Genomic DNA, 23148 nt, shown 5'->3' on the forward strand with positions numbered 1-23148 from the left:
AACTTATTAATTAGACATTTACAACCCTAGGCTTAAATTCATATTTTCCATAAATATTCATTAAGTACCTACTATGTGCTGTGCACTGTGCTATAAGAATAAATAGATGTATGAAAAGCTATAAGCAGGAGGCTTTGAGAATCTCTTTCTGAATGTTGTAACCTCATACGAACCTTTCCCTGAATAAGAAGCGTTTTTTAAAAGTGAAATTTTGGCAAGCATATACATTTGGCTCTAATTGGTGTATTTATATCTGTGTACTGTGGTATATATACTCATCAGTGAAATATTTCTAGACACGTATTTCCGAGGATCATTAACATCTTTGACGTATCTGTTTTTTTATTATCCTGATAAAGGCAAACTTAAACATCATTCAACTTTTTAGACTCAGTAATTAAGTTTTAGAGAAACAATGAATTATTAAGTCTGGTTTTTAAAAAATGAAACAGTTGGCTTCTCTCAGCATAATTTATTTCTATTTATGTCAATTAAATGTTGGTAGAATGGGGTATTTACATTAAATGGCCCCCGGTTAATAATTTTCATGCCACATTCGCCATGTAAACTCTCTCATGGCCCCCAGCTTCAGGAATGCTGTGTACCCGGAATGTCACCAGTGTGTTCATTGTGAGAGAGAACTGGAAGGTAATAGGTCTTCAGATACTTAAATTATTTTAAATGTTTGCTTTTGGCTGTGTGAATGATCAGTGGTTTGTTTGCCCAGTTTAGTTTAATTCAGCAAGTATTGATTGAGGACCTGATGTGGAGTGTTTGTACTCTATTAAAAAATATATATATATCTCCATCCTTCTTGGACAGCAAGAAAACATCGCGAATCAGTGCATGTCTTCTAGTTGGTAGTAAATACCAGCACTAAGAACCACATTATGAGTGATATTTTACTAAATGAGAAGGCTGTTGTGAATTTTATTGGCATCAGAAATGTTGCTTATGGAAGTCTGTCTGCTTTATTTAGCTCCGAGAGCTGTGTCTACCAAGCAGGAGATACCTCACTTCATCTTTTTGATGGGAACCGGTTGTGTACCTTTAATGCTTCAAAGTCACCTGAGGGTTTGGTTTGTTTTGGTTCAGTTTTAAGTGCATATTCCAGGCAGGACCCCTGAATATGGGTCCCCTGGAGGTACTATTATGATGAAGGAGACTCTTGGACTCTGTAATTAAGAAATTCTGCAAGTGACTCAGAAATATATCCAGATTTAGGAACCATTGTTCAATTTCAACACGATGTTTTACAGAAGGAAAAACAGAAACAAAGTCTGTGGTTTGCTGGTGCTCATAATGTGAGTTCAGTTATAAGGATGCTTCCTCTGGTTGTGTTGAGTTCACCTCTGTTGATCTTATTAATTAACCTGATTAGTCTTTCCGTCATTACTGATTAATATTATCCTTCCTTTGATGGCCTTAATTATTTGTGGTTTTCCTCAAATAATAGTTAAGGTTGGGAAAGAGTATTTGCCCTGTTAACTATTTTCCTTTGGAGTTCTTGGGACTAACCCACAGAGTAGACTAGTAGATGTACTGAGGAATGATTTGCCCAGTCAGCACACTGTGGGATTCCCTTGATAGGAAAACACCCATGACCTTCGTAAGTGGTGCCTGCATGTGCTTTGCAGATGGTTCAGTGAACATGGTTTCATGTAAACCAAAGTTTGGCATTTTACTGGATTGCTGCCTTGATTCTCAGCAATGTTTCCATTGACACTGAAAGGTTGCTGTAGTGGTTTTTTGCTTGGTTATATTGTAGTTGACTGTTGTGGCTGTTAAAAATTGACTTTAATTACCGTAGGTGATCGGATTGCAACTGTTAGTGGAAACAATTATACTGGAGAAAGACTTAACCTTTTTTTTGTCTATTATAATAATTTCATTGCTGCTAATAAAGTATTTTTAATATTGGTAAAAGAAAGCTGGTTATTTATCTTGGTAATTAAAATCACTTTGCCTTGTCTTAACATTATGATACAGTAGAGTATAAAGTGTTCTTAAATGTATCATTTCGTGATTTTTAAAAATAATATTTGTTTTTCTAATGACACTGTGAAACTTGTTCATTTTGCAAATTTAAAACTATAGAAAAGCTCAAAAAGAAAAAAAAAATTAAATAACTGTAATTTCACCACCTGGAAATCATATTGTTTAGGTATATGGCCTTCCAAGCTTTTTAAAAATGCACACATATAGTAGTGAATTATTTGACTTCATTCCATTTCTGGGTTAATGTTTATGTTTAATTAAATACAGTTCAGCTCTACTACTGCACATTTTTATACCTTTTAAATACCATGCAGTATCTACGTATCTTTTAATATTTGGTATTCTTTCGTGGCTTTTTCTCTTCTTAGACGTTAACTTTTTTTTTCCTCCTTACACCATCCTTCTTAAAAGTTAGAATACTTTTGTTATTCAGGAGATAATTTTCCTTTTGTAAAAGTTGCATAAGATGCAATAAAAAAGCCAAGACTCCCATACTGGACAGAATTCTGTGAAATTTTTAGCATAGTGAAGTGAATAGAACATCTTTAATTTCAAAAAGAAGGCAAAATTAGCCAATATTAAAAAAGCCCTCCTATACAAAGCACTTAGAGGACAAATATGAGGAATGTAGAAGAGGCAGATTGATAGAGGCAGAAAACAGAATAGTGGTCACCAGGGACTGAGGGGAGGGGAGGGCAGGGAGTTATTTTTTAACGGAATGTTTGAGGATGATAAAAAGTTCTGCTGTTGGATAGTAGTGATGACTGCACATTGTGAATATGCTTAATATCACTGAATTAATACACCTAAAAATGTTAAAATGGTAAATTTTAGTTTTATATATGTAATATATATACTTATGTTATATATTGTTTTAAATGCACTTAAAGTATGTCAAAAAAATCCTTCTGCGGTACAAATAATTATTGCCTCTTTAACAATTTTGATATTTAAGCTCTAATTACTTACTCAATATTAAAGAATCTTTTCTCCCCCCCCCCCCGTTAATTGCAGTATTTCTCCCTCATGCTAGCATTTTCCTTCATGAAGCTGAGATTGTGTTTTGAAGGGACAGAGGCCCACCCCTTTTGCTAAAATTTAAAAATATCTAGAATGTTACCTCAAAATATCAGGATCTCATAAAAATAAACCCTTGTTCAAGTCTGCATGAAAGTATTCTCAATTTTAGAAGCTGATTCAAAAAGTAATAATTTCTTTTCTCCATTAATGTTTTATTAAGCTTTGTTGACCTATATAAGGGTTATAGACTAGGAGGAAGTAGGGGATTAGACAGATTAGTCGGCCGCCACTCCTAAAAATATCAGAGTGATTTTTTTTCTTAATCACGTATCTGTAACCTGTCTACTCAGAGCAACCTAACTCTGAGATGAAACCTAAGGAATGAATTTTCCATTTTTCACTACATTTGAATATAAACATAGATGGAATGATGATTATGACATAGGTTCTGAAATTCCTTAGGTCTCTAACATATTTTAACATTTGAAAAATTTCGGAATCATTGTCCAGTAGTATATCTCGTAAATGTTTTTTGAATTAATAAAAAAATCACAAACTTTTTCTTAATTATGTTACATCCTGCCATGTTTCAAAAACTTATTTTAGGCAATTTACTGGGAGATACACAATAGAGCAGGGTAATAAGAGTGAAATATGGTATTCAAAAATCAAGGAGAAATAAGGATAGAAACGTAAGATAAAGTAAGGGTTGCTGTTTGTTATTATAAGGTGTTATTCACTTGTTTCCTAGTAACCAAAACCAAAAGGAAAATGTGTTAGTGATAAAATTCTGCATCCATCAGGATCATATGAAGTCATTCTATTGCTGAAATTTATTGGAAAAATGAATTTCTTAAGAAGAAGAATTTCTTAAGAGAAGTTAACAGAAAATATTTTTATCAATAAACAGTTCCCACAATTACAAATGCATACTTCCCCAGTGGCCTCAGTGACTGATTAAGGTGCCAGCATTTCTTCAGTGTCTGCTAGGCAGCATTGCTACCTTATCATCAGGTGCTATAAAAAATACAGTCTTGAAAGAAAATGTGTTGGCTCCTAATGCAGTGGCTTTCAGACTGTTCTGCAGGGTGTTAAGAGCCCCACAGAGCCCCCTCTGGATGGGAAAAAGGCCTCATGGTGCTGGGTTCTTGACCAAATCACCATTCCTTTTATCTCATCTGCAGAATTAAGTTAGTAAAATTTCATGTGAACAATGGATTTAACAGCTGAAAAGATACTTGTAAACCACTGGTCTAATAGTAGCGTTGGGACCATTGTTTAAAAAAAAAAATACATCCAACATCCCCTAAAATCTGGCCTGGCCTCCTTAAAGACAGAAATCCTGTGATACCATGAGGCACGCTGATACCATGGATCTTGCTGTATACATGCTTCAGTGCCATGTATATAAAGCCACCCACCCACCCATCCAGAGGTTAAATTTCATTTAGACTGCTTGGTATGTTTATGGTTTCTGTTTTTACATTCAGCTCTTAAATTCATATAAATTTATTTGGGAATATGATTTGAGTAGGGATACATCTTTGGTTTTTCTGTTTTTTTTTTTTCCCCTGAAACAACCAATTAGCTACCATGTTTTTTATTGATTGATCATTCATCCCTACCTCCTGATTTGAAATCTCACCTTTGAATATCTTTCCCAAGAGCATTCTACAATTCCTGAAGTTCCCAATGAGACCACTCTGTTAACATAGTGTTTCTAGAAAGCGCTTAAGTATAGTACTTAAACTGTTGCATTAAAATCTTATCTTGTTTTTGCTTGTTATTCTAATTCTCGAGAATAAAAGAAGCCCCCCACCTCCAAATATGTGCCTTACTGGAGCTATTTTATTATCAGCCAAAGATTTGTTCTTTTTGTCAGCTCGCAACCTATCAGTAATAAAATCAAACAGTAAGTGGGCATCAAACATTATGATTCTGAAGAATTCAGAGTGGTTACAGAGATAGGAAAGTTTAATCTTCTAGCTTTGTGGTAGGGGAAATATAAGTAAAGTAAACATTGAAAATTGAGGTAAAAAACAGAATGAACTTTGAAAAGGTAACTAGCATGCTCCTAAGCTAGCAATATTTTAGAAATTAAGTTTTGTAGTTACCAATATTAAAATGGATAAAATTGACAGCACTTTGAGTAAAACCTCCATCAAAGATGTAGTTAATTACAGTTTCTAAGTGCCACTGATTCCTGGAGCAGTTCTTCTAAGCCTCTCCCAGTCTGGAGTAGGGGAAACATTACACTCAGTCTCCCTTGCCCGGTCCAGGGCTCCAGCCACAGGATGGTTAAAGCTTAATTTTACCATGAGTTTCTCCAGAAATAAAAGGTATATTATGCTGCCGTTGGTCACATGTGAACTGATGCAGCAAAACAAAATTGAGGAAGGCATTTTGCTAAGAAAATAGTTACCAGCATTCACAAAGCTGGCTAGTGTTTCAAAGCCTGAATTCTAAGTTTTGCTGTTGACTGCATGACCTTGAGTGAGTGTACCTAATTATTCTCTTCCCACCTCAGGGTTTTTCTTTTTGGTACATTTTACCGAATGTGTTCTGTAGATCATTATTTTCAGAAGGTGCTCCAGGAGAAGTTTCAAGTGTCCATGGTTAAATGAGTTGGAAGTGCTGTGTACTAGATCAGCTCTGTGAAACGCACGATGTGTAGTAGAATGTGAAAGGCCCCAAAGGAGTCTTAGAGGGAAGAACCCTTACGTCTTTCGGACCCATGTCTTGACATCTCTAAGGACTGTTCCCTGGAGCCCATTTTAGGAACCTGTGTTATAGGAACCTCTATAATTCAAGTTCTAGTTAAAAAAAATTTTTTTTTTCATTTGAATAAGTGATTTCAACAGGGTACCTTAATTCACAGTATCAGTGTGGAATCTTCTTAAGGAGACACTGGAAAAAGCTTAGGGTTGTACAATAACCTTGTGCTCATGGATTTTAAACACAGCAGCCCAGAGAAGCGTTGTTTTCCCCTGTGAGCACCAAAACTCTGTTTTGAAATAATTGGTCAAAAAAAAACGCCGAGTCAGAGATTTCCCTCCTTTTCAGGAGCCCTGTCCTGTACCTCAGATTCTACCCAGAATGTTTCTACAAGGTGCTATTTGATGTTAGACACTCTTTATAGCCAACATGTGTTTTCTTTTGTTTAATATAATTTCAGCTAGTATTGGCTCAAAGAACATAGACCCCCTAGGGGTCATTATTGTTCAGAAAATAATGTCTGGCTTCCTCTTAATGACGTTCACAGGAAAATCAGGGTATTGCCATCTTATTTGTAGGATGGGGGCTGCAGATAACATATGCAAAGGACGGAGTACATTTATGGAAGAACTGACTGACACAGCAGAAATAATAAGAAAAGCAACATCCCAGTCTTTGGTTATCTTGGATGAACTGGGAAGAGGGACGAGCACCTATGATGGAATCGCCATAGCTTATGCTACACTTGAGCATTTTATTAGAGAGGTAAGCCTCTTGCCAACCTTTTGTACATGAATGGTATGTACTATACAAATTGCTTTCCTGACCTCAGTTTCTAAATATTCAAAATTATCTTTGTTATAATTGATCCTCTGCCTGCAATTGATCATTCAAGTGCTACGTGGAACTCAGGTAGACTGGCCCTGAATAATGTTTGTCACTCTTTGATGTGTCTCCCTTTCTTATGCTTAAGCAGAATAAACCTGGTCAGTAGGAGAAAGGCCTCCCTGGCAATATTTCCACCTAGAACTGTATCTTATTATCCTTGGCAAACTCTAAATCAAGAGTTGCATCCATCCACCTGCAACCCAATTCTTGAAAAAAGAACCAAATTAGGAGACGGTGCAATTTTTGTCCTGTGAAATACTTTTTTCCGGCAACATCCTAAAAGATCTCCATATAGCCTTTAATCGGATCTATTTGTATCTCTGTTTCAGTAATAGTACTCCAGAGTTCATTTCTGAGCATCTCAATGTGAAATTTTGTTTGTGTCAAACTTTCAATCCATGTCATCTCTACCAGACTCTCCCCTTTATTAATCCTCTCTGTCTGTTTATTTTGACCTCTCCCCCTTTCTCCCTCCTTCTTAGCACCTGCCCCTAAACCTTGTCTCTTCTGTTTTTTCTTTTTCTATTTTGTTCTCTACTTTTTTACACTTTTCTTTGTTTCTATGTCTTTCTCCCATTTTCATTTCTGGCTTTCTTCCTTAAATAGCCAATAAAAGCATATTTTTCTCATATTTCTTTGCAAAAAAAATGCAAAAATAAAATCCCCTTTTCTTTAAATTTTTGTGGCCCTCAGTTTTAATATTTAGTTAGATTACATAGTTAATGATGGCATATTTTCTATTTTAAAAGAAATACTTTTAATTTTTCTTTGAAAAGAAATTCTGTATTTGCAGAAAGATACAGCTCAAGAACTTCTTTCCTCATTATAGAAACTGTGTCTCACAGGTTCAGTAAAGTCCTGTGTCTGCCTCCAAAACATATTTTAAACATTTATTTAAGAATATTACTCAGCTGTTAAAAAAAATGAAATTTTGCCATTTGCAGCAACATGGATAGACTTGGAGGGCATTTTGTTAAGTAAGTCAGAGGAAAATAAAATACTGTATGATATCACTTATATGTGGAATCTAAAAAATACAATAAACTAGTGAATAAAACAAAAAAGAAGCTGACTCACAGATATAGAGGACAAACTACTGATTTCCAATGGGGAGAGGGATGGGGGAGGGGCATCATAGGGGTAGGTGGGGAAAAAGGGTTATTATGGATTAAATGAAATCATTTCATACATGAAGCCATGTGTGAAACTTGTACAGCACTATAGAATTTGAAGAATTTTTCATTTAATAAAAAATAAAAAATAAAAACATTCATTTAAGAGCCTTTAGGAACAAAATATGACAGAGCTGAATTTGTCAACTGTGATTTCATCATTTCTACTCTGTAGCAGTTTATCAGTTACTATGACTGCATAGCAAATTACTCCAAAAGTAAGTGGCTTAAAACAGCAATAATCAGTTACTATGTCTCGCAGCGTCTGGAGGTGAGGAATTCAGGAGCAGCTTAGCTGCGTGGTTTTGGCTTAGGGCCTCTCCTGAGGTGGTAGTCAACTTGCCAGCCAGGGCTGGAGTCATCTGAAGGCTTGACCGGGCAGGAAGAATCTCTTCCAGTGTGGCTCACTCACATGGTTGGCAAGTTGGTGTTGGTGGTTGGCCAGGGCCCTTGGTTCCTTTCCCTGCTGTCCTCCCCACAGGGCTGTTTGAGTATCTTTACAGAGTGTCATCTGGCTTCTCCCTGAGGGAGTGTTCCAAGAGGCCAAGGTAGAGGCAGCAGTGCATTTTATGAGCAAGCTTCAGAAGCCACACGCTGTCACTGCCATCATGTTCTGTTGACCACACAGCCGCCCCCCCAACCCCGATTCATTGTGGGAAGGGGCTCCTCAAGAGCATAAACATTGGGAAGTAAAGATCTCTGGGGCCATGTTGGAGGCTGGCTACCAAAAGCAGTTTGTCAGTATTTCCAAGATTCTCTAAGAACCTTCAGGAACCAATTTTGACAGAACTGAGTTTGTCACTTCTGTTTTCATTGCCTATATAGCAGTTTTGGGTTACTTTAAGTGTTAATGAAGAAAGTATTAGTTTTAGATAAAACTTACCTTGGAGGTAAATCACTGAAGATTTATCAGGAGCAAGAGTCATTAACATTCTTATAGATAAAAATCATTTTTTTTCATGGTGTCTTTTGATTGCTGAAATGGAGAGAGAGAAAAGAGAAGAGGAGTTGGGGAGGTTTTGTGTTGCTGCGGCGAGCTGAACATGGCCTTGAGGAGAGCGGTGGTGTAACCCAGACCCTCATGTCTTCCAGCTAGAATTGCCCGTCAGCTCAGGGAAGGGGCACCATGGAGACAGCCAGTCCTAAGATGCTTCAGGGCAGATTTTAAGAGCAACTTGTCAAAAGAAATCCTGCCTTAATAAGTTTATTTTTAATTGTAATTAGAGAGAAGGTATACATTATGACTTTAAATAAAGTAAATGGCAGATGGATCAGCACTGGAGTTCTTCAATTTAATTACCCTCTTCTGTTACTTTCTAGACCATGAGTTGGTGTTAACTTCCCTTAAAATAGGGATTTCTAGAACACATATAATGTGTGCTCTAAAGCAGTGCTTATTAAATAATCCACAAGTCTATATTGATACTAATAAAACAAAAATAAATTTTAAAATGATGGGGGGTAAGGTGGGATGAAGGGAAAGCTGTACTTTACAAAATGTAAGCTAATGAATAGAGAATGCTGTTTATTGGCTGGCATTTTGGTGTTTTTTTAAATCAACATTAACTATGACAATATACCATTTTTTTAAATAAACATTTATTAACTAGCACAATAATAACTGATTCAGGCAATGATGATCAACAAATGGTGAAAGCTTTGGGTGAAAGATTGTTGGAGAAAAGGATATTCACAGTCTCAAATTAATACCCCACAGGTTATTTAATAATTACAAAAGAGAAAAAAGTACAACGAAGAAATCTTCTAGGCACCCACTAAACCACATAAACAGATTTAGCATCCCCCGTAATGGGTCAGATTGACATCATGTGCCTCCTGTTGTGATGTACTGGAAAGGATATGTCATGTACATATATATGTAATATTCCTGGCAATAAGGTGTGATCTAAATTCCATCAGGAGGAAACAATTAGCCGACTCCAAATTGAGGCACATTGTGCAAAACAGCTCTCCTGAATAGTTCAAAAATGTTAAAGTCATAAAAGACAAAAAAGAAAAGGGTGGGGAACTTTTCTATAGTAATGGGGGCTAAGGAGACATGACTGAGTGCACCACATGAGCCTTTATTTTTTATTTAAATATAAAGAAACTTATAAAGAACATTATTGGGACAGTTGGGGAAATTCATGGGCTGTATATTAGTAAATAGTAATATATCAATGTTAAATTTCTTGAGTGTATCATTTTATTCTGGTTATGTAGGAGAATGTTTTTGTTCTCAGAAGATAGAATCTTAAGTATTTAGGGATGCAGTGTCACGATGGCTGCAGTTAATTCTCAAATGGTGCAGGAAAAAAAGTGTGTGTGTGTGTAGAGGTGAGGGAGGAAGAAAGGGAAAATTTATGGCAAAATATTAAATGGTTGTCTAGATAAAGAATATATAAGTGTTCATTGTACTTTTCTTTCAACTTTTATGAATGTTTGAAGTTTTTCAAAATAAAGCTGGAGAAAAGTTTAAATTAAAATTTAAAAATAAAATAACATTCATTTTGTCTTACTGCTTTAGGTGAAATCCTTTACCCTGTTTGTTACGCATTATCCACCAGTTTGTGAGTTAGAAAAAAGTTACTCACAACATGTGGGGAATTATCACATGGGATTCTTGGTCATTGAGGATGAAAGCAAACAGGATCCAGGTATGAGATGTTCTTGCAGTAAGTACAATTAGAATTCTTTTGGTTTTCATGATTGATAACTCGAAGTTCATAGGAGCATAATTAATAATGAAAACTGTGAATGTTGATTGACATTTGCCCAAATTCATTTTCTCTAAGCTTAGAGTCAAGTAGGATTTGCATTTATCCTTACCTTCTCTGAGTCCTTCTCTGGCCTTCCTTATCTTATTTTTCTACAAGAAGAAGGTTGGGTAAGGGGGGATATTTAGGTTTTACTCTTAGATTCATTTCAGGAAAGATGCCCTAAGAGTCAGGTGTATTAGTCATCTTTTAAAATGCTCAATATATTTCCCAAAATATCATTTAACATTAATTAGTTACCAGGAGCCATATTCTATATTGGATGCATGTTTTATCTTAATTTGATAAGGAAACTCAATCTCAGGTAAAGTGGTTTGCCCATGTCGGCCACCTGGGTAGGGGCTGAACTGAGCCTAGAATCCACGTCCTCTGCTTGCAGGTCCTCCTCTACTCTGTTAAAACTGCCGTGGGCTGTTTTTCCTAGCATTCTGCTTACTGCTTGTGTCACAGAAATGAAACAGTTCATGAAAAAGAACACCATTAGCTAATAGAAATAAATTCAAGTGCTGTAAGTAATACAGTAGATTTTAAACTTTTTTTTTCCTGTTCAGTAGTAATTTTTTTAAGCTGCCAACCTGTGGGCCAGTGACGGTTTTACACAGTTGGTGTGTTACAATGGAAAACCCATTATCCAAGATACTCCAGAGTCCACATTTTATTTTGGAAAAGAAATAAGTAAGGATGGACCTGAAAAAGAAATCAGGTGACTGGCCCAAAATAAAACAAAGCATTGGACCTAAGATAAATGTAATATTAGGCAATCGTTGCCTTTCACCACCCTGCTAGTCATGAAAAACACATCATAAATTCTCTCATGGAAGCAATTTCATATCTATTAATCTGCATCCAAAGTGACAGGGGAAGCTTATAAGCTGAAACCCAGTGGGATAAACAAGAGTTCACCAACAGGGAAGGGTCAGTGGTAAGCGTTTGATGTGAGCTGCCTACTAATGCAGACCCTTACTTCTTAAGTGTTTTGGCATTTTATTTTATTGATTTAAGTTTTTATTCATGAACATAATTAAAAAAAACTAAATGATGCTAGAGACTCATGCTAACAGGCAGTGGTCCCCTGCTTCCACCGCTTCACCCCACGGCCCCTCCCCATCCCTGTCCCCAGGCAGCCGCTCTTGACTCTCACCTGTTTCTTCCACAGTTCTAAATTCCTGTGCTTATTTTCCTTTCTCTTGGTCCTCAAGACACACTACTGACTTCTCCTGTTAAATGAGGGTCTCCAGCACCCCCTTCCACTTCCTCCTGGTATAGTCGTTTCACATTTTTTCTGTTTCATTCATCGTCACTGTTTGTTTTCACTGTTACTGCAAGTAGGTATTGCTTATTCATGAACCAAGTATGGAGACAAGTATTTCTCTTTTCTTGAAGGTAATAATCACCTTGTTTTTTTTTTTCCTTTCGTTGTTTATTTGAGTCTATTGCTGAATCTTCCTGTGTCCCCCAATAGCTTTGTAAAACACCTCTCTAGACATTTTTCCACATGATTGAACCTGTTGGTTCCAGTTTTCCCCACTGAGGACATTTCTACTAGAGCCCTATGTCCTCCTGCTCATCTGAACTGGTTGTTGTCCAGAGATCTGCCTTTGCTGCCTTCCTAGGAAGTCTCTTAACCCCTTTTCTGTGCTTGTAATTCTGGCAGTCAGAACACTTGGACTCACATTCACACTGGACTCAGCCACCTCTAATTTCTTTTTTAATCTATCCTGAAAGTGACTTCAGAAACTATTTGATCAGCACACATCTCTAATAAATGCCTAGAGAAGTTCTGCTTTAAAACACTTTTGCCTGGGGTGGTAGTCATAGCTCAGCGGTAGAGCGCGTGCTTAGCATGCACAAGGTCCCGGGTTCAGTCCCCAGTGCCTCCGTTAAGGCGTGGAGTGAGGGGTCAACTTTTGCTAAGTTTCCCTGTAACAGGCAGAAACATGAATTATTGCTTTCACTGATTCTAAGCAGTGTCAGATAAGCTTCTCAATAATACCCATTTAAGAAATGGTCATGGCTTGTAAGTAAAGTCCTCATCAGGAACTTTTATTGTGAGACTGTAGAGAAGTGAGTCTTTTTTTTTTTTTTTTTTTAACCATCTCCTCTGTGACTTGGCTCTCCCTGCCTCCACGTTTCCTTTATATACACATACTCTCTCTCCCTTCCCCTCCCTGCCTCTCCCTCCCTCTCTCCCATGGAACGGGGGTGAAAGATGGTCTCAAGGTAGACTATAACTCTAAAAACAGCTCCCTCAGGTGATTATGGAAATTTATTTATCTTGGCGGCGTAAGCACTACCATAATTAGTACAAAAGTGGAGACTAGCACGTGATGACAAATTCAGCAGTTGTTTGTACTGAGGTGTGTTGATGAGTCACTCAGAGCAATATAATATTATATATAATTTAGCTATATTTTATAGCTGTATTATATGTAAGAAACCCTTTTTGCTAGTTATATATTATATGTATATAAAGCAAAAAAAGAAAAACCCATCAGCAAAGCAGTGTTTAAATGAGGGGATTTTATGGCATTTAGTACACTTTCAGAAAAAGATGAATGGATGGATAGTGAACAGATGGACAGACAGATGAATTAATCTTTTTTTTCTTTTTTTTTTTTAAAGGAAAGATCAGTGTGAAAGTTAGATTGTAGAGGAGAGACTGGAGGTGGGGACATCAGTTAGGACTAACCCAGTTGAAATGATAAAGGCTATATTTGCCTTAAAGATGACAAGTTTGCTTTTTTGATACCCTGCTGCTGCACACTTCGCTTTTGGTCTTGTGAGCACTGAGGGGTAGCAGAAGATTATCCAGGTTAGCAGGCAGTGGTTTCTACATGCTTCTTTCCTAGTCTTTTCCCACCCACTTCCTCACCTGTTCTTTGTGTTCCTTAAGTTTTATTTAGAGGCAAAAGTTACTCTTAGTGCTTTGTAATGTGAGTTTTAGTCTGTGTATTCCTGAGACTGTTAGCTTTCTTTTCACCTCCTACCTCCAGCACCGACCCTTAGAAACATATTACTTGTCTGGGGCTGAATTCTTAGAGGAGGTTAAAGAAAATTCCATTATCCTTTTTCTTTGTTGTGTTCAGTCTTTTGGCTTTTTTGTTTTTAGCTGATAAAAGAATAAAGCATACACATTTATCAAATGAAATAATGTATGAGAAAAGTTTCGGTAGAACTATGCTAAGTATACTAGGGTCTCAGAAATGATTGTGAATCTGGTTCATCTGGGACATTTTTGCAACACAGTGCAGTTATATTGAATTTCGTAATTAAAAGCTGCATGATCCTGAGGTGCTTTAGATTTATCAACAATTAAACTGTATGCAGCTGTTGAGGAGGAAGAATTTTTCCTCTGCCCTTCTTGGTTCTTTGGCTGATCTAATAATCAAATTAACAGAAGACAGATTAACAGGAGAAAAATAAATGTAATTATGTACCTACCGGGGCCCCATAAGAATATGAAGGCAGGTTGGGCAGTTGAGGCTTCTGTATCTTCCTGACCTAGGAAATGGGAGAGGAGATGGGGCTTCAAAGGGGAAGAGGGTATATGAAAAGGAATATAAGTATGTATATGCATGACTGGGACATTGTGCTGTAGACCAGAAATAGACACATTGTAACTGACTCTGCTTCAATAAAAATAAAAATAAAAGGTGGTAAGGAAGAGGGTAATTCACAGGGCAATAAGAAAAACAAATATTTGGTAATTAGATATTTGTCCGGCCATACAGATAGAAGATAAAAGTTACCTCTGGTAATAGCTCTGTCTCTGAGCCAGGGTCCCCCCACCCCCATCTAAATTCTCTTAGGCCACTGAGGAGGTGGGTAAAAAGCCCTTCCTGAGCCTTTTGGACCTCCATTGTCTTCAGCTCAAGATAACCTGCGTGCCATAGCGGCACGTTTTGGGGAGGCTGGTTCTGAACCCCTCCATAGCATTGTCTTTGTATTATTGTGCCTATTATATCCCAGTTCTTTTAACATTGTAACTTCATGTTTATGTAGTATGTGATAGGCTGGCTTCCCCAGGAAGCAGATTCTGAGATTCGCATGAGTTTCACTGGGGAGTGCTCTCCTGATCAACACCCAAGCACAGGACTAGGCGGGACTCAGCTGTGTTACAGTTTTGAGGCTTCAGCCATCCCTACTGAGCTCTGAGACTGGGCTGGAGTTGGCTCACCTTGAGGTGAGAGAGCCAGGCTTTTATACTTTTCATGAGTTATCTATTGTTGCATAACAAATTACCCCCAAAACATAGCAGCTTAGCACTACAAATATTTAATATCTCATAATTTCTGTGGGTCAGGAATCCAGGGGCAGCTAAGCCGAACACCTCTACCTCACAGTCTCTCACAAGGCTCCATCAAGGTATCGGCTGGGGCAGCAGTCATTTGAAGGCTTGACTGGGGCAGCCCATGGCCCAGCCCCCTCACATGGTCAGTGGCATCCCTCAGAATATCCACTTCCAACTTTACTCACGTGGCTGTGGGCAGGCCTCCAGGCCCTCACTGACTTATTGGCCAGAGACATCAATTTCTTTCCATGAGGACCTCTCCATATAGCAGCCCACAGCATGGCAACTGGCTTCCCTTAGACAAAACAAGCGAGAAAGTGAGTGCTCAAGACAGGCCAGTCTTTTGTAATCTAGTCTAGTCGCAAAAATGACATACCATAATTTTTGTCATATTCTGTTCTTTGGAATCAAGTCCCCTGGTCCTGCCCACACTCCAGGAGAGGCAGTGACGTAAGAGCATGAATACCAGGAGGCAGGGATTTTTGGTGGCCTCTTAGAGTCTGCCTATCAACCCCCTGAGCAACCAGTCACACATGCAGGCTGCCCAGGGTGACCTTGCATGAAGCAGAGCTCTTCAGCTGAGGCAGTTCCCAACAAGAGCAACAGCTGAGGGTTGCAGGCTAACAAATTTCCTGACAGTTGGGTCAATAAACCCTTCAGTCCCAAGTGGGATTTGGGTAGTACCGAACAGCATCCCCTTCAATATGTATAACTGTTAGTTAACTAGGGTATTTAATAAGCCAGAGTTTCTCTGTCTTGTAATTTAAACTGTGCAACATGTAATATTTCCTTACCTGCTTTTGTTATTTTATTTCTAGCAGTCTTAGAAACATCTTTTATATATGTTACTTTACATTATATACAAGAGACTGTTTGGTGAACACATTTTTCCTCTGGGATACCACTTTTTAAAAATCTGTTTTTAAAGGAGAAATTATATTATGCCTTGTATCAGAATCACTCTCTTTTTGATATAGAAATTTTGTTCAAATTTTTCAGCAAGCAGCATAAAACTAAATACTTCTTAGCTTACAATGAATAATTGTTAAGGACCAGTTTAACTGAGCTAAAAGATAAATCTTAAATGCAGACGCATTTTCAAAACAGCATTTGCCCTTTTTCTAAACATGTAATATTGATAAAAGGAGCTAACAAGTGATTAGGGACAGTGGATTTCTTTTTTAGGTTATGAATTTTAATTGAGTAAAGTTAAAAGAATTTATATGTTGTCTTTAATCCTCTGATTTCTTTCCAACTTTCAAGCATGGTTTTCTTTATCTCTCTTTCTCTCTCTTTTAACTTTATTTTTTAGGTGAAGAAGACCCAGTTGTTGATTTTGTCACTTTTCTTTATCAAATAACCAGAGGAGTTGCAGCCAGGAGTTATGGACTAAATGTGGCTAAACTTGCAGATATTCCTGGAGAAATTTTGAAGAAAGCAGCTATCAAGTCAAAAGAGCTGGAAACATTAGTAAATATGAAAAGGTCAGGGTGATTGTGCTGCATTTTTTGATTTGTAATGAAATGTTCCAAGTTGTCCAGGGGAGAAGATTGTCCTATAAATGAACATCAGATCTTCCTTCAAGTACCTCTTCAAATATTCTGAAACATTTAATTACAATAAAATGAAAACAGCTCTTCCCAGAGCTCTCTAGTCATATCTTTATCTATTAAGTTGCAAGATTGGTTTTTCCAATCATTTTTCTAAAAACTTGATTCCTTATGTGTGCCAACACATTTAGTTGCTTAAAATATTCATTTATGCAGAAAATTACTAGAAGAAACCTCAATATATAAAACACTTACAGTACTTCTTTTATTCATATATATAGTGGTTGCATTCAGAAATTAAGAATTCTGTCAGGACATGAATGAAAATAATAGTATCATGTAGCTAGGTGATTGAGGCAGTATCCACATGTCACTTTGTGGATTTGTTTGTGACACATTTTTCATTCTAAACTGACTTCTGTGTCATCTAGAATGCTTATGTGAATGCATTCCACCTTTTACCCTGGATATCTGGTCAGTATGTAGTCAGTATATAAACTAATCTTCATATACACCTGAGACATACTTTAGAAAAGTTATTCCTAGGAAAATATCATTAATAAATAATAAATTATAGCTTTTTGTTTCCCAAATATAAGATTAATTTATCAAACAACATAAGCTCCTCAACCACCTCCTGCCCACCCCTCCTCTGCCCAGAGAGTCTGATCTGCCTGGGGCTGGACACTACTGACCTGGTCCATAACCGTGTGACCACAGGTGAACAGACTGTTAGTCACATAGAACATCTTGGCTGGCCACCATACTATAAGAATATTTTTTTAGCTCTGGAAATCATTACCAATTTAAATATTGTGAAATTGACACCTAATATTAGTTAAAGAAACAGTTGCCAGCTTGGATGCTGAGGTACAGTTGTGCAGCCAGCTTCCTTGCTGCTGTTCTCCTGCCTTGCGCTCCACACCTTGCAGTGGTAAATGGTGGTGGACCGGGTCCAGGGTGCTAGAATACTACGGAAGTCATGTAGCTTCCTCTGTTGACGTCCTCATCTGGATCCTTTCCATGATGCCAAATTAGAAGCAAGTGATGCAATCAGTGAGAGCCTATTTCTAGTTATTTGTTACAAAGTAGAATATAAAACATTTCTGGAGAGAAAAGGGATCAGAGTTTAAAAATAAGCTTAGCCCTTAGTTATTTGCAAAGTCAGAAGACAGATTTAAGTCCTCTTTTGTTGTCTCATTTTTCTTTTTCCCTAAAGAAACTAGAAAAAAAAAACTTTACTACAAAAGATGCATATGCAAGATGGCAATAAAATATGAGAGTTCATACATGTCGCTGTTATCTAGCCTAGAAAGCCAGAACAATAAAATTCACAGATTATTTATAAATTTTTTAACTCTTCCAACTAGTATATGGTATTTTGAAGTCTAGAAAGTTACCTTGACAAGACAGTTGTAGGAAGAGGTTGCCTTGAAATGGAATCTGATGATTTATCAAAAAACACACTAAAAGTGTTTATCACACCTATTCCATTGGCCAGATGTGAGAAACCAAAGTGAATCTGGTGCATTCATATGGATTTGTTAATAGCTGATACTTATTGAATGCTTACTGTGCAACCAAGTCTGGGCAGTCAGTCTTTCACAGCAGCCGACACTGTGCCAGTTACGGTTCTTTCTGCTTTCCATGCATTAACCCACTTAATCCTTGTGACAGCATCGTGAGATAGGTACCCTTGTCATCCCCATGTTATAGTTAGGGAAGATGAGGCCAAGTGAGGGCAGGAAGCTGACGAGGAAGGCAGGGTCATCAGCTAGTTATTGGTGGAGCAGTGACTGAAACTCAGATACTCCCTCTCTAGACCCTAAACATTTAACTGGGTTGCTTTTCTCCAGAAAAAAAGTAGGTCTATGTTATATTGTCATTTTACTCTTTCAGTAGCTAGCTTTATGTTATTAAATGAGTTGTACTTTTCTTCCTGTGAGCACACACCCCTTCTGGCTGAGTTAGAAGGGGAGGAAGCTGGGCTCTCCCCTCCCCGGAGGCAGGAGTGCTGATCCACAGCTTCATCCCTTGATTACGGCAGCAGCACTGAAAACTCCTTTCACCTGAAGTCTGATGCTGACAGAGCTTCCCAGCCACAGGGTCCTGCCTGCTAGTCTGATGTCACAGACTGTTCATAGCTTTCGATGAGATGTATTGTTCCCTAACAATTTGACTTATAAAGTAAATAGTATTTTATCTTCTTTCCAGGAAACGGCTAAAGTGTTTTGAGAAGTTATGGACAATAAATGATGCAAAGGACTTGCAAAAGTGGACAGAGGAGTTGGAAATGGGAGAAGTTACTTCTCTTCCTGATTAAAACTAAGATTACATTCTTTAACGAAAAAGAGAAAATTGAACTACCAACTGTACAAAATAACTCTCCAGTTATAGCCCATCTTTGTGTGACGTGAGCAGAAAACATGACCATGGTATATTCCTATTAGAAACAGAGAGGCTTTTTGTGTAGAAAGTCTGTTTCAAGTTCCTGCCATCCTGACTTTTAAGAGTATAAACACTTGAATATTAAGATCTCTATCGTGTCATTAGAGAATTTCAGGGACAGTAAGACTCACATAAAATCAAAACCTTCTAAGTAAAACCTAAAGTGGTAAAATATACAGTTCATAAAATTTAAGAATGACATAACATATTGTTTCTTAACATTATTTTATTGAGTTATAGTTATTTAACAATGTTGTGTCAAATTCCAGTGTAGAGCACAATTGTTCAGTTACACATAAACATACATATGTTTGTTGTCACATTTTTTCGCTGTGAGCTACCACAAGATTTTGTATATATTTCCCTGTGCTATACAGTATAATCTTGCTTATCTTAGAATGACATAAAAATTTAACTTATAATTTTATTTGTTTTGGTTCAGATCATTTGCAACTGGGTGAAGTGTCTGGCAGGAATATACCTTTACACTGGAGCAAAAATAATTTTATAATGCCACCCGTTTATTCACTATGAGCATAAGAATGTTTTTTTTTGTGTGTGTTGAGTTATAGTCAGCATAAGAATTCTTGAAGAGAAATAGAAAGCTGTTAGAAGCTAGAGCACTGAAAGAGTAAGGTCATATGAAATTTGAAAAATTAAATGTCACAGGTTAAGCAATTTAAAGATTATTGGATGAAATTGTCATTCATTCCAGTAATAAACATTTAATGAATAGTTGCTATAATTTATGGGTTTTTTCCTGTTGAATTTTGTTGATTTTCAACTATCTGGCATTTGTTACTTTTGATTTAATTATAGAACCAAGGTCACTGCTCTTCCCAAGTACACAGAACTGAGCTGATTCATTTTGGACCTTTCTACTAACCGATACAGCAAGTGTATGATCTTCCCAGTGTGGAACCTTAAGCTTTGTTGATTCTTAACAGCGCCCCCTCCCTGCATGTTTAGGGTGACACGTGCTCAGCTACATCCCTGAGCTTTTTTCTAGTACTTACAGCCTGGCTTCTCATATCCTTATATTTTTGTTTCTAAGTATATGATCTTGCACAAAGGCTCTCCATCCTATTTCCCACCCATTTATTATTCCTGCTCAGTGAAATGTCCTCTACACACTAGATGGGCATTTTCCTGATTCCTTCTTTAAGATTACTTCCTACGGTGGCCCTAACAGTGACCCCTGGACACAGTTAATTTAGTGTCCACTGGTTGAAGGGTGGTTGGTTGCTATACCTTTGAGTCACTCACACTTTAACCTTCTATTTCCCCACCTTTGTGGAGTTAGAGTATATGTTGGTTGATTCCACTATCCCTCCAGAAATATTAACATATAGTGAAATTCGCAATAGTGTCTCCAAATAGGGTTAGTTGGAATTTACTCTTTAAATTTTAAAACTAGATTGGGTGCATTCAGGGTGGTATGGCTATAGACTACTCTTTAAATTTTTAGAAGAATGATACTTTTTAAACAATGTTTCAATACTCTATAAGACCATAAATGTTTTATATTAACAGGATTTCAGAGGTAGTACTGTCACCTTACTGGCAGTCCAGCAAGAAAAGGAGATGAACCCAGGAGTGTCAAGCCCATGCCTGAGGGAGCTGCAGGGACCAGCCATCAGTGCTAATGTCCGAGTGGACATTCTGGGCTATCCCTGGCTTGCCTAGGCCAGTGTCAACATTAAAGCAGGAGGGGATCCCAAGAGCAGTGTGCCTCGGCAGTGGCAGTACACAGTGTCTGGCAAGTGACAATGTGGAACATTACACGATAGATTCTCTAACATAAAGCAAGATGTCAGCCAGTCAGCCAGTTTGCAGGAGGTCAGGGCTGCTCCAAGTTCGGGAGAAGACCGGCACGGACCAACTGCATGTCTCAGTGAGTTTCGTTCCCCTGGGATACTGAGGTGCGGAAGGGAAAGTTGTGGCAGAGTCCACTGTGGCAGTTGAATGAGGATGACACACGTACCATGGAGACTAGCAGGAAAGATGCCATTGATGGGGCACATACTCCAGTTTCCAAACTTAAGGAGGGCAGCAATTCTAATCAGATATGTCTTTCAGATCCGGATTTCATTTCCTTTGGCTGTGTACCCAGAAGCAGGGCTGCTGGCTCGTGTGGCAGTCCTGTGTTTAGTTTTCTGACACACATTCATACTGTTTTCCGTATCGGCTGCGCCAGTTTACATTGGGGTCTTTTGTGACCAGCTTCTTTCATTTCGTTTACTGTTTTCAAGGTTCATCCATGTTGTAGCATGTAGTAGCATGTAGTACTTCATTCTTTTTTATTGCTGAAAACTTTTCCATTTATGTATTTACCACATTTTGTTTATTCATTCATCAGCTGATGCAGATTTGGACTGGTTCCATTTTTTGAGTATTATGAATAATTCTGATATGGCAAGGCACAATTTTTTTAAAGCTCCCCCCAGTAATTCTAAAGTGCAGTCAGGTTTGTGAACCAATAATCTCATTGATTACAATGACTAAACAATATTTTTCACTGAAATGACAATCTTTTGGTCTGTCTTTCTGCTCTGTTTTATCTGTCATTTAAGACAAACATGGCAAACTGTAGACCCCCAATAAATACTTGTTGAAATAGAAAAGAAAAACCAAACCCTTTCAGATTAGAAACCCAACAAAATGACTCTTCTTTTCATAATCAAGATACTGTTTCACCAGAGATTCAAGATCCATATGGAAGTATACTTTTTCTTAAAAAAAAATAAAATAAAAATTTCTTCCAACAATTTGTCCAAATTTGAGCCTGTTGTGGTGGTAATGGAGCTGGCGAAACAATGCTCACTGTGTGAATTCCAGAGTAAAGACTAGATTGAATCCAATGTGGTCTACAAATTAAGGCTGACCTTTACTAAGTTCCAAGATCAAAATTAATTACTGCTGTGCCAAGTAATTATAAAAGAGCCATTTGATATTTCACACTAAAGACATGGTTAAAGAGAAAAAGGAACTTGGATTAATACCATCTGTGGTTTCTAACTTTATAATGATGACCATTTCCTCTTTGGAACACTGTAGTTAGTATAGATGATTATTGTTAGGTTTATTAATGTCCAGAGAGGTATTAACGTTAGGGGGATATCCATTCTGGTTTGCCTGAGATGGATCTGGGACATCCTGGTCTACACCTGTTTTCCTGGCATATTTATTAAAAGCCTCTTTCACTGACTTGATAGATTTTGAACATCATCTTTAAGAATCCATTTTTTTTTACCCATTGTATGAACTGATTTTTATCCAGAAGACCTTCCAGTTGTTTGTTTGTTCATAATAAAAGCTTTACATCGTGGCATTTAGGAACTAAACCTCTGCTAGTTGTCATGTTAGAGCTTTACTACCTAGTCTGTTTTTGAGACTAAATCCCCAAAGATTGTCATCTGCCTTGTTGCCATGAAATCATGGTGAAGAATGTGCACCTCTATGACTTCTTGAGACACGTGAAGGCTGTCTTCTTGCAGAAGTAATTATAGATCTCAGAAGGAAGAACTCTTCTCTAGTTGTCTTGTCCTTTGCTCAAATCCTCCTTTCATTGCCTTTGACTATATCCTTTTTAAAAAATATTCAAATAGTCTTTTTTATTTCTAAATCAGAAATATTATGTGCCATTTAAACCTCCTTTTGAGCCCCAAGGTCCTTTTTTTTTCAAACCTTACTTCCATGAAGCTCCCTCATTGGATGTAATGATGTCCTTCCTTCTATCAGAATCACCTAAGGAGGTTTTTAAATGCAGATTTCTAGGTCCCACTGTAGCTGTGCTGATCTTAGTCTCTGAGGTTGGTACACAAGAATATCAGTCAATGTTAACATCTGTCCTCATCTCTTTCCCATTTTCTCTCCCCTTTCTCTTTCTCACCTCTCCCTGCATGGTTAGGGGTCTTGTCTTCAAAGAAATTTGCTTAAAATCATAGTCCTTGGATCATAACCCTTCCCCAAGTTGCTGCCTGATTCAGTAGATCTGGCATGGAACCTAGGGAACTTACTTTTTCCAACAAACACATCGGAAAACTTTTTGGAGATCTGCGACAGTTTGAAAAAATTTACAGGCAAACCACATAGCCTAGAAATATTGAAAAAGTAAGAAAAGTAGGGAAGTCATCCATGCATAAAATATATGTAGATACTAGTCTATTTTATCATTAATTGCCATAAAATATACATAAATCTATTATAAAAAGTTAAAATGTATCCATTCTTATACACACAGACCATACATGGCACCATTTGCAGATGAGAGAAATGTAAACAAAGAT

The 23148-nt window shown here is 37.4% G+C and overlaps 1 protein-coding gene across 6 annotated transcripts in view; it reads left to right on the top strand.

The window, feature by feature from the left end:
• Positions 1 to 19604, top strand: part of MSH3 (mutS homolog 3) — a 137733-nt gene extending 118129 nt beyond the window's left edge. For 4 of the 6 annotated variants that reach the window (XM_045512313.2, XM_045512310.2, XM_045512311.2 and 1 more), the window contains exons 21-24: positions 6312 to 6498; positions 10321 to 10468; positions 16174 to 16345; positions 18626 to 19604. In XM_045512313.2, the coding sequence (XP_045368269.2) occupies positions 6312 to 6498; positions 10321 to 10468; positions 16174 to 16345; positions 18626 to 18734 (616 nt within the window). In that variant the 3' untranslated portion in view covers positions 18735 to 19604. The remainder of the gene's footprint in view (positions 1 to 6311; positions 6499 to 10320; positions 10469 to 16173; positions 16346 to 18625) is intronic. The other 2 variants (XM_010949242.3, XM_074360301.1) reach the window with 1 other exon arrangement.
• The last annotated feature ends 3544 nt before the right edge of the window (positions 19605 to 23148 follow it).

The sequence above is a fragment of the Camelus bactrianus genome, chromosome 3, assembly GCF_048773025.1.
Source record: "Camelus bactrianus isolate YW-2024 breed Bactrian camel chromosome 3, ASM4877302v1, whole genome shotgun sequence".
Classification (NCBI taxonomy): domain Eukaryota; kingdom Metazoa; phylum Chordata; class Mammalia; order Artiodactyla; family Camelidae; genus Camelus; species Camelus bactrianus.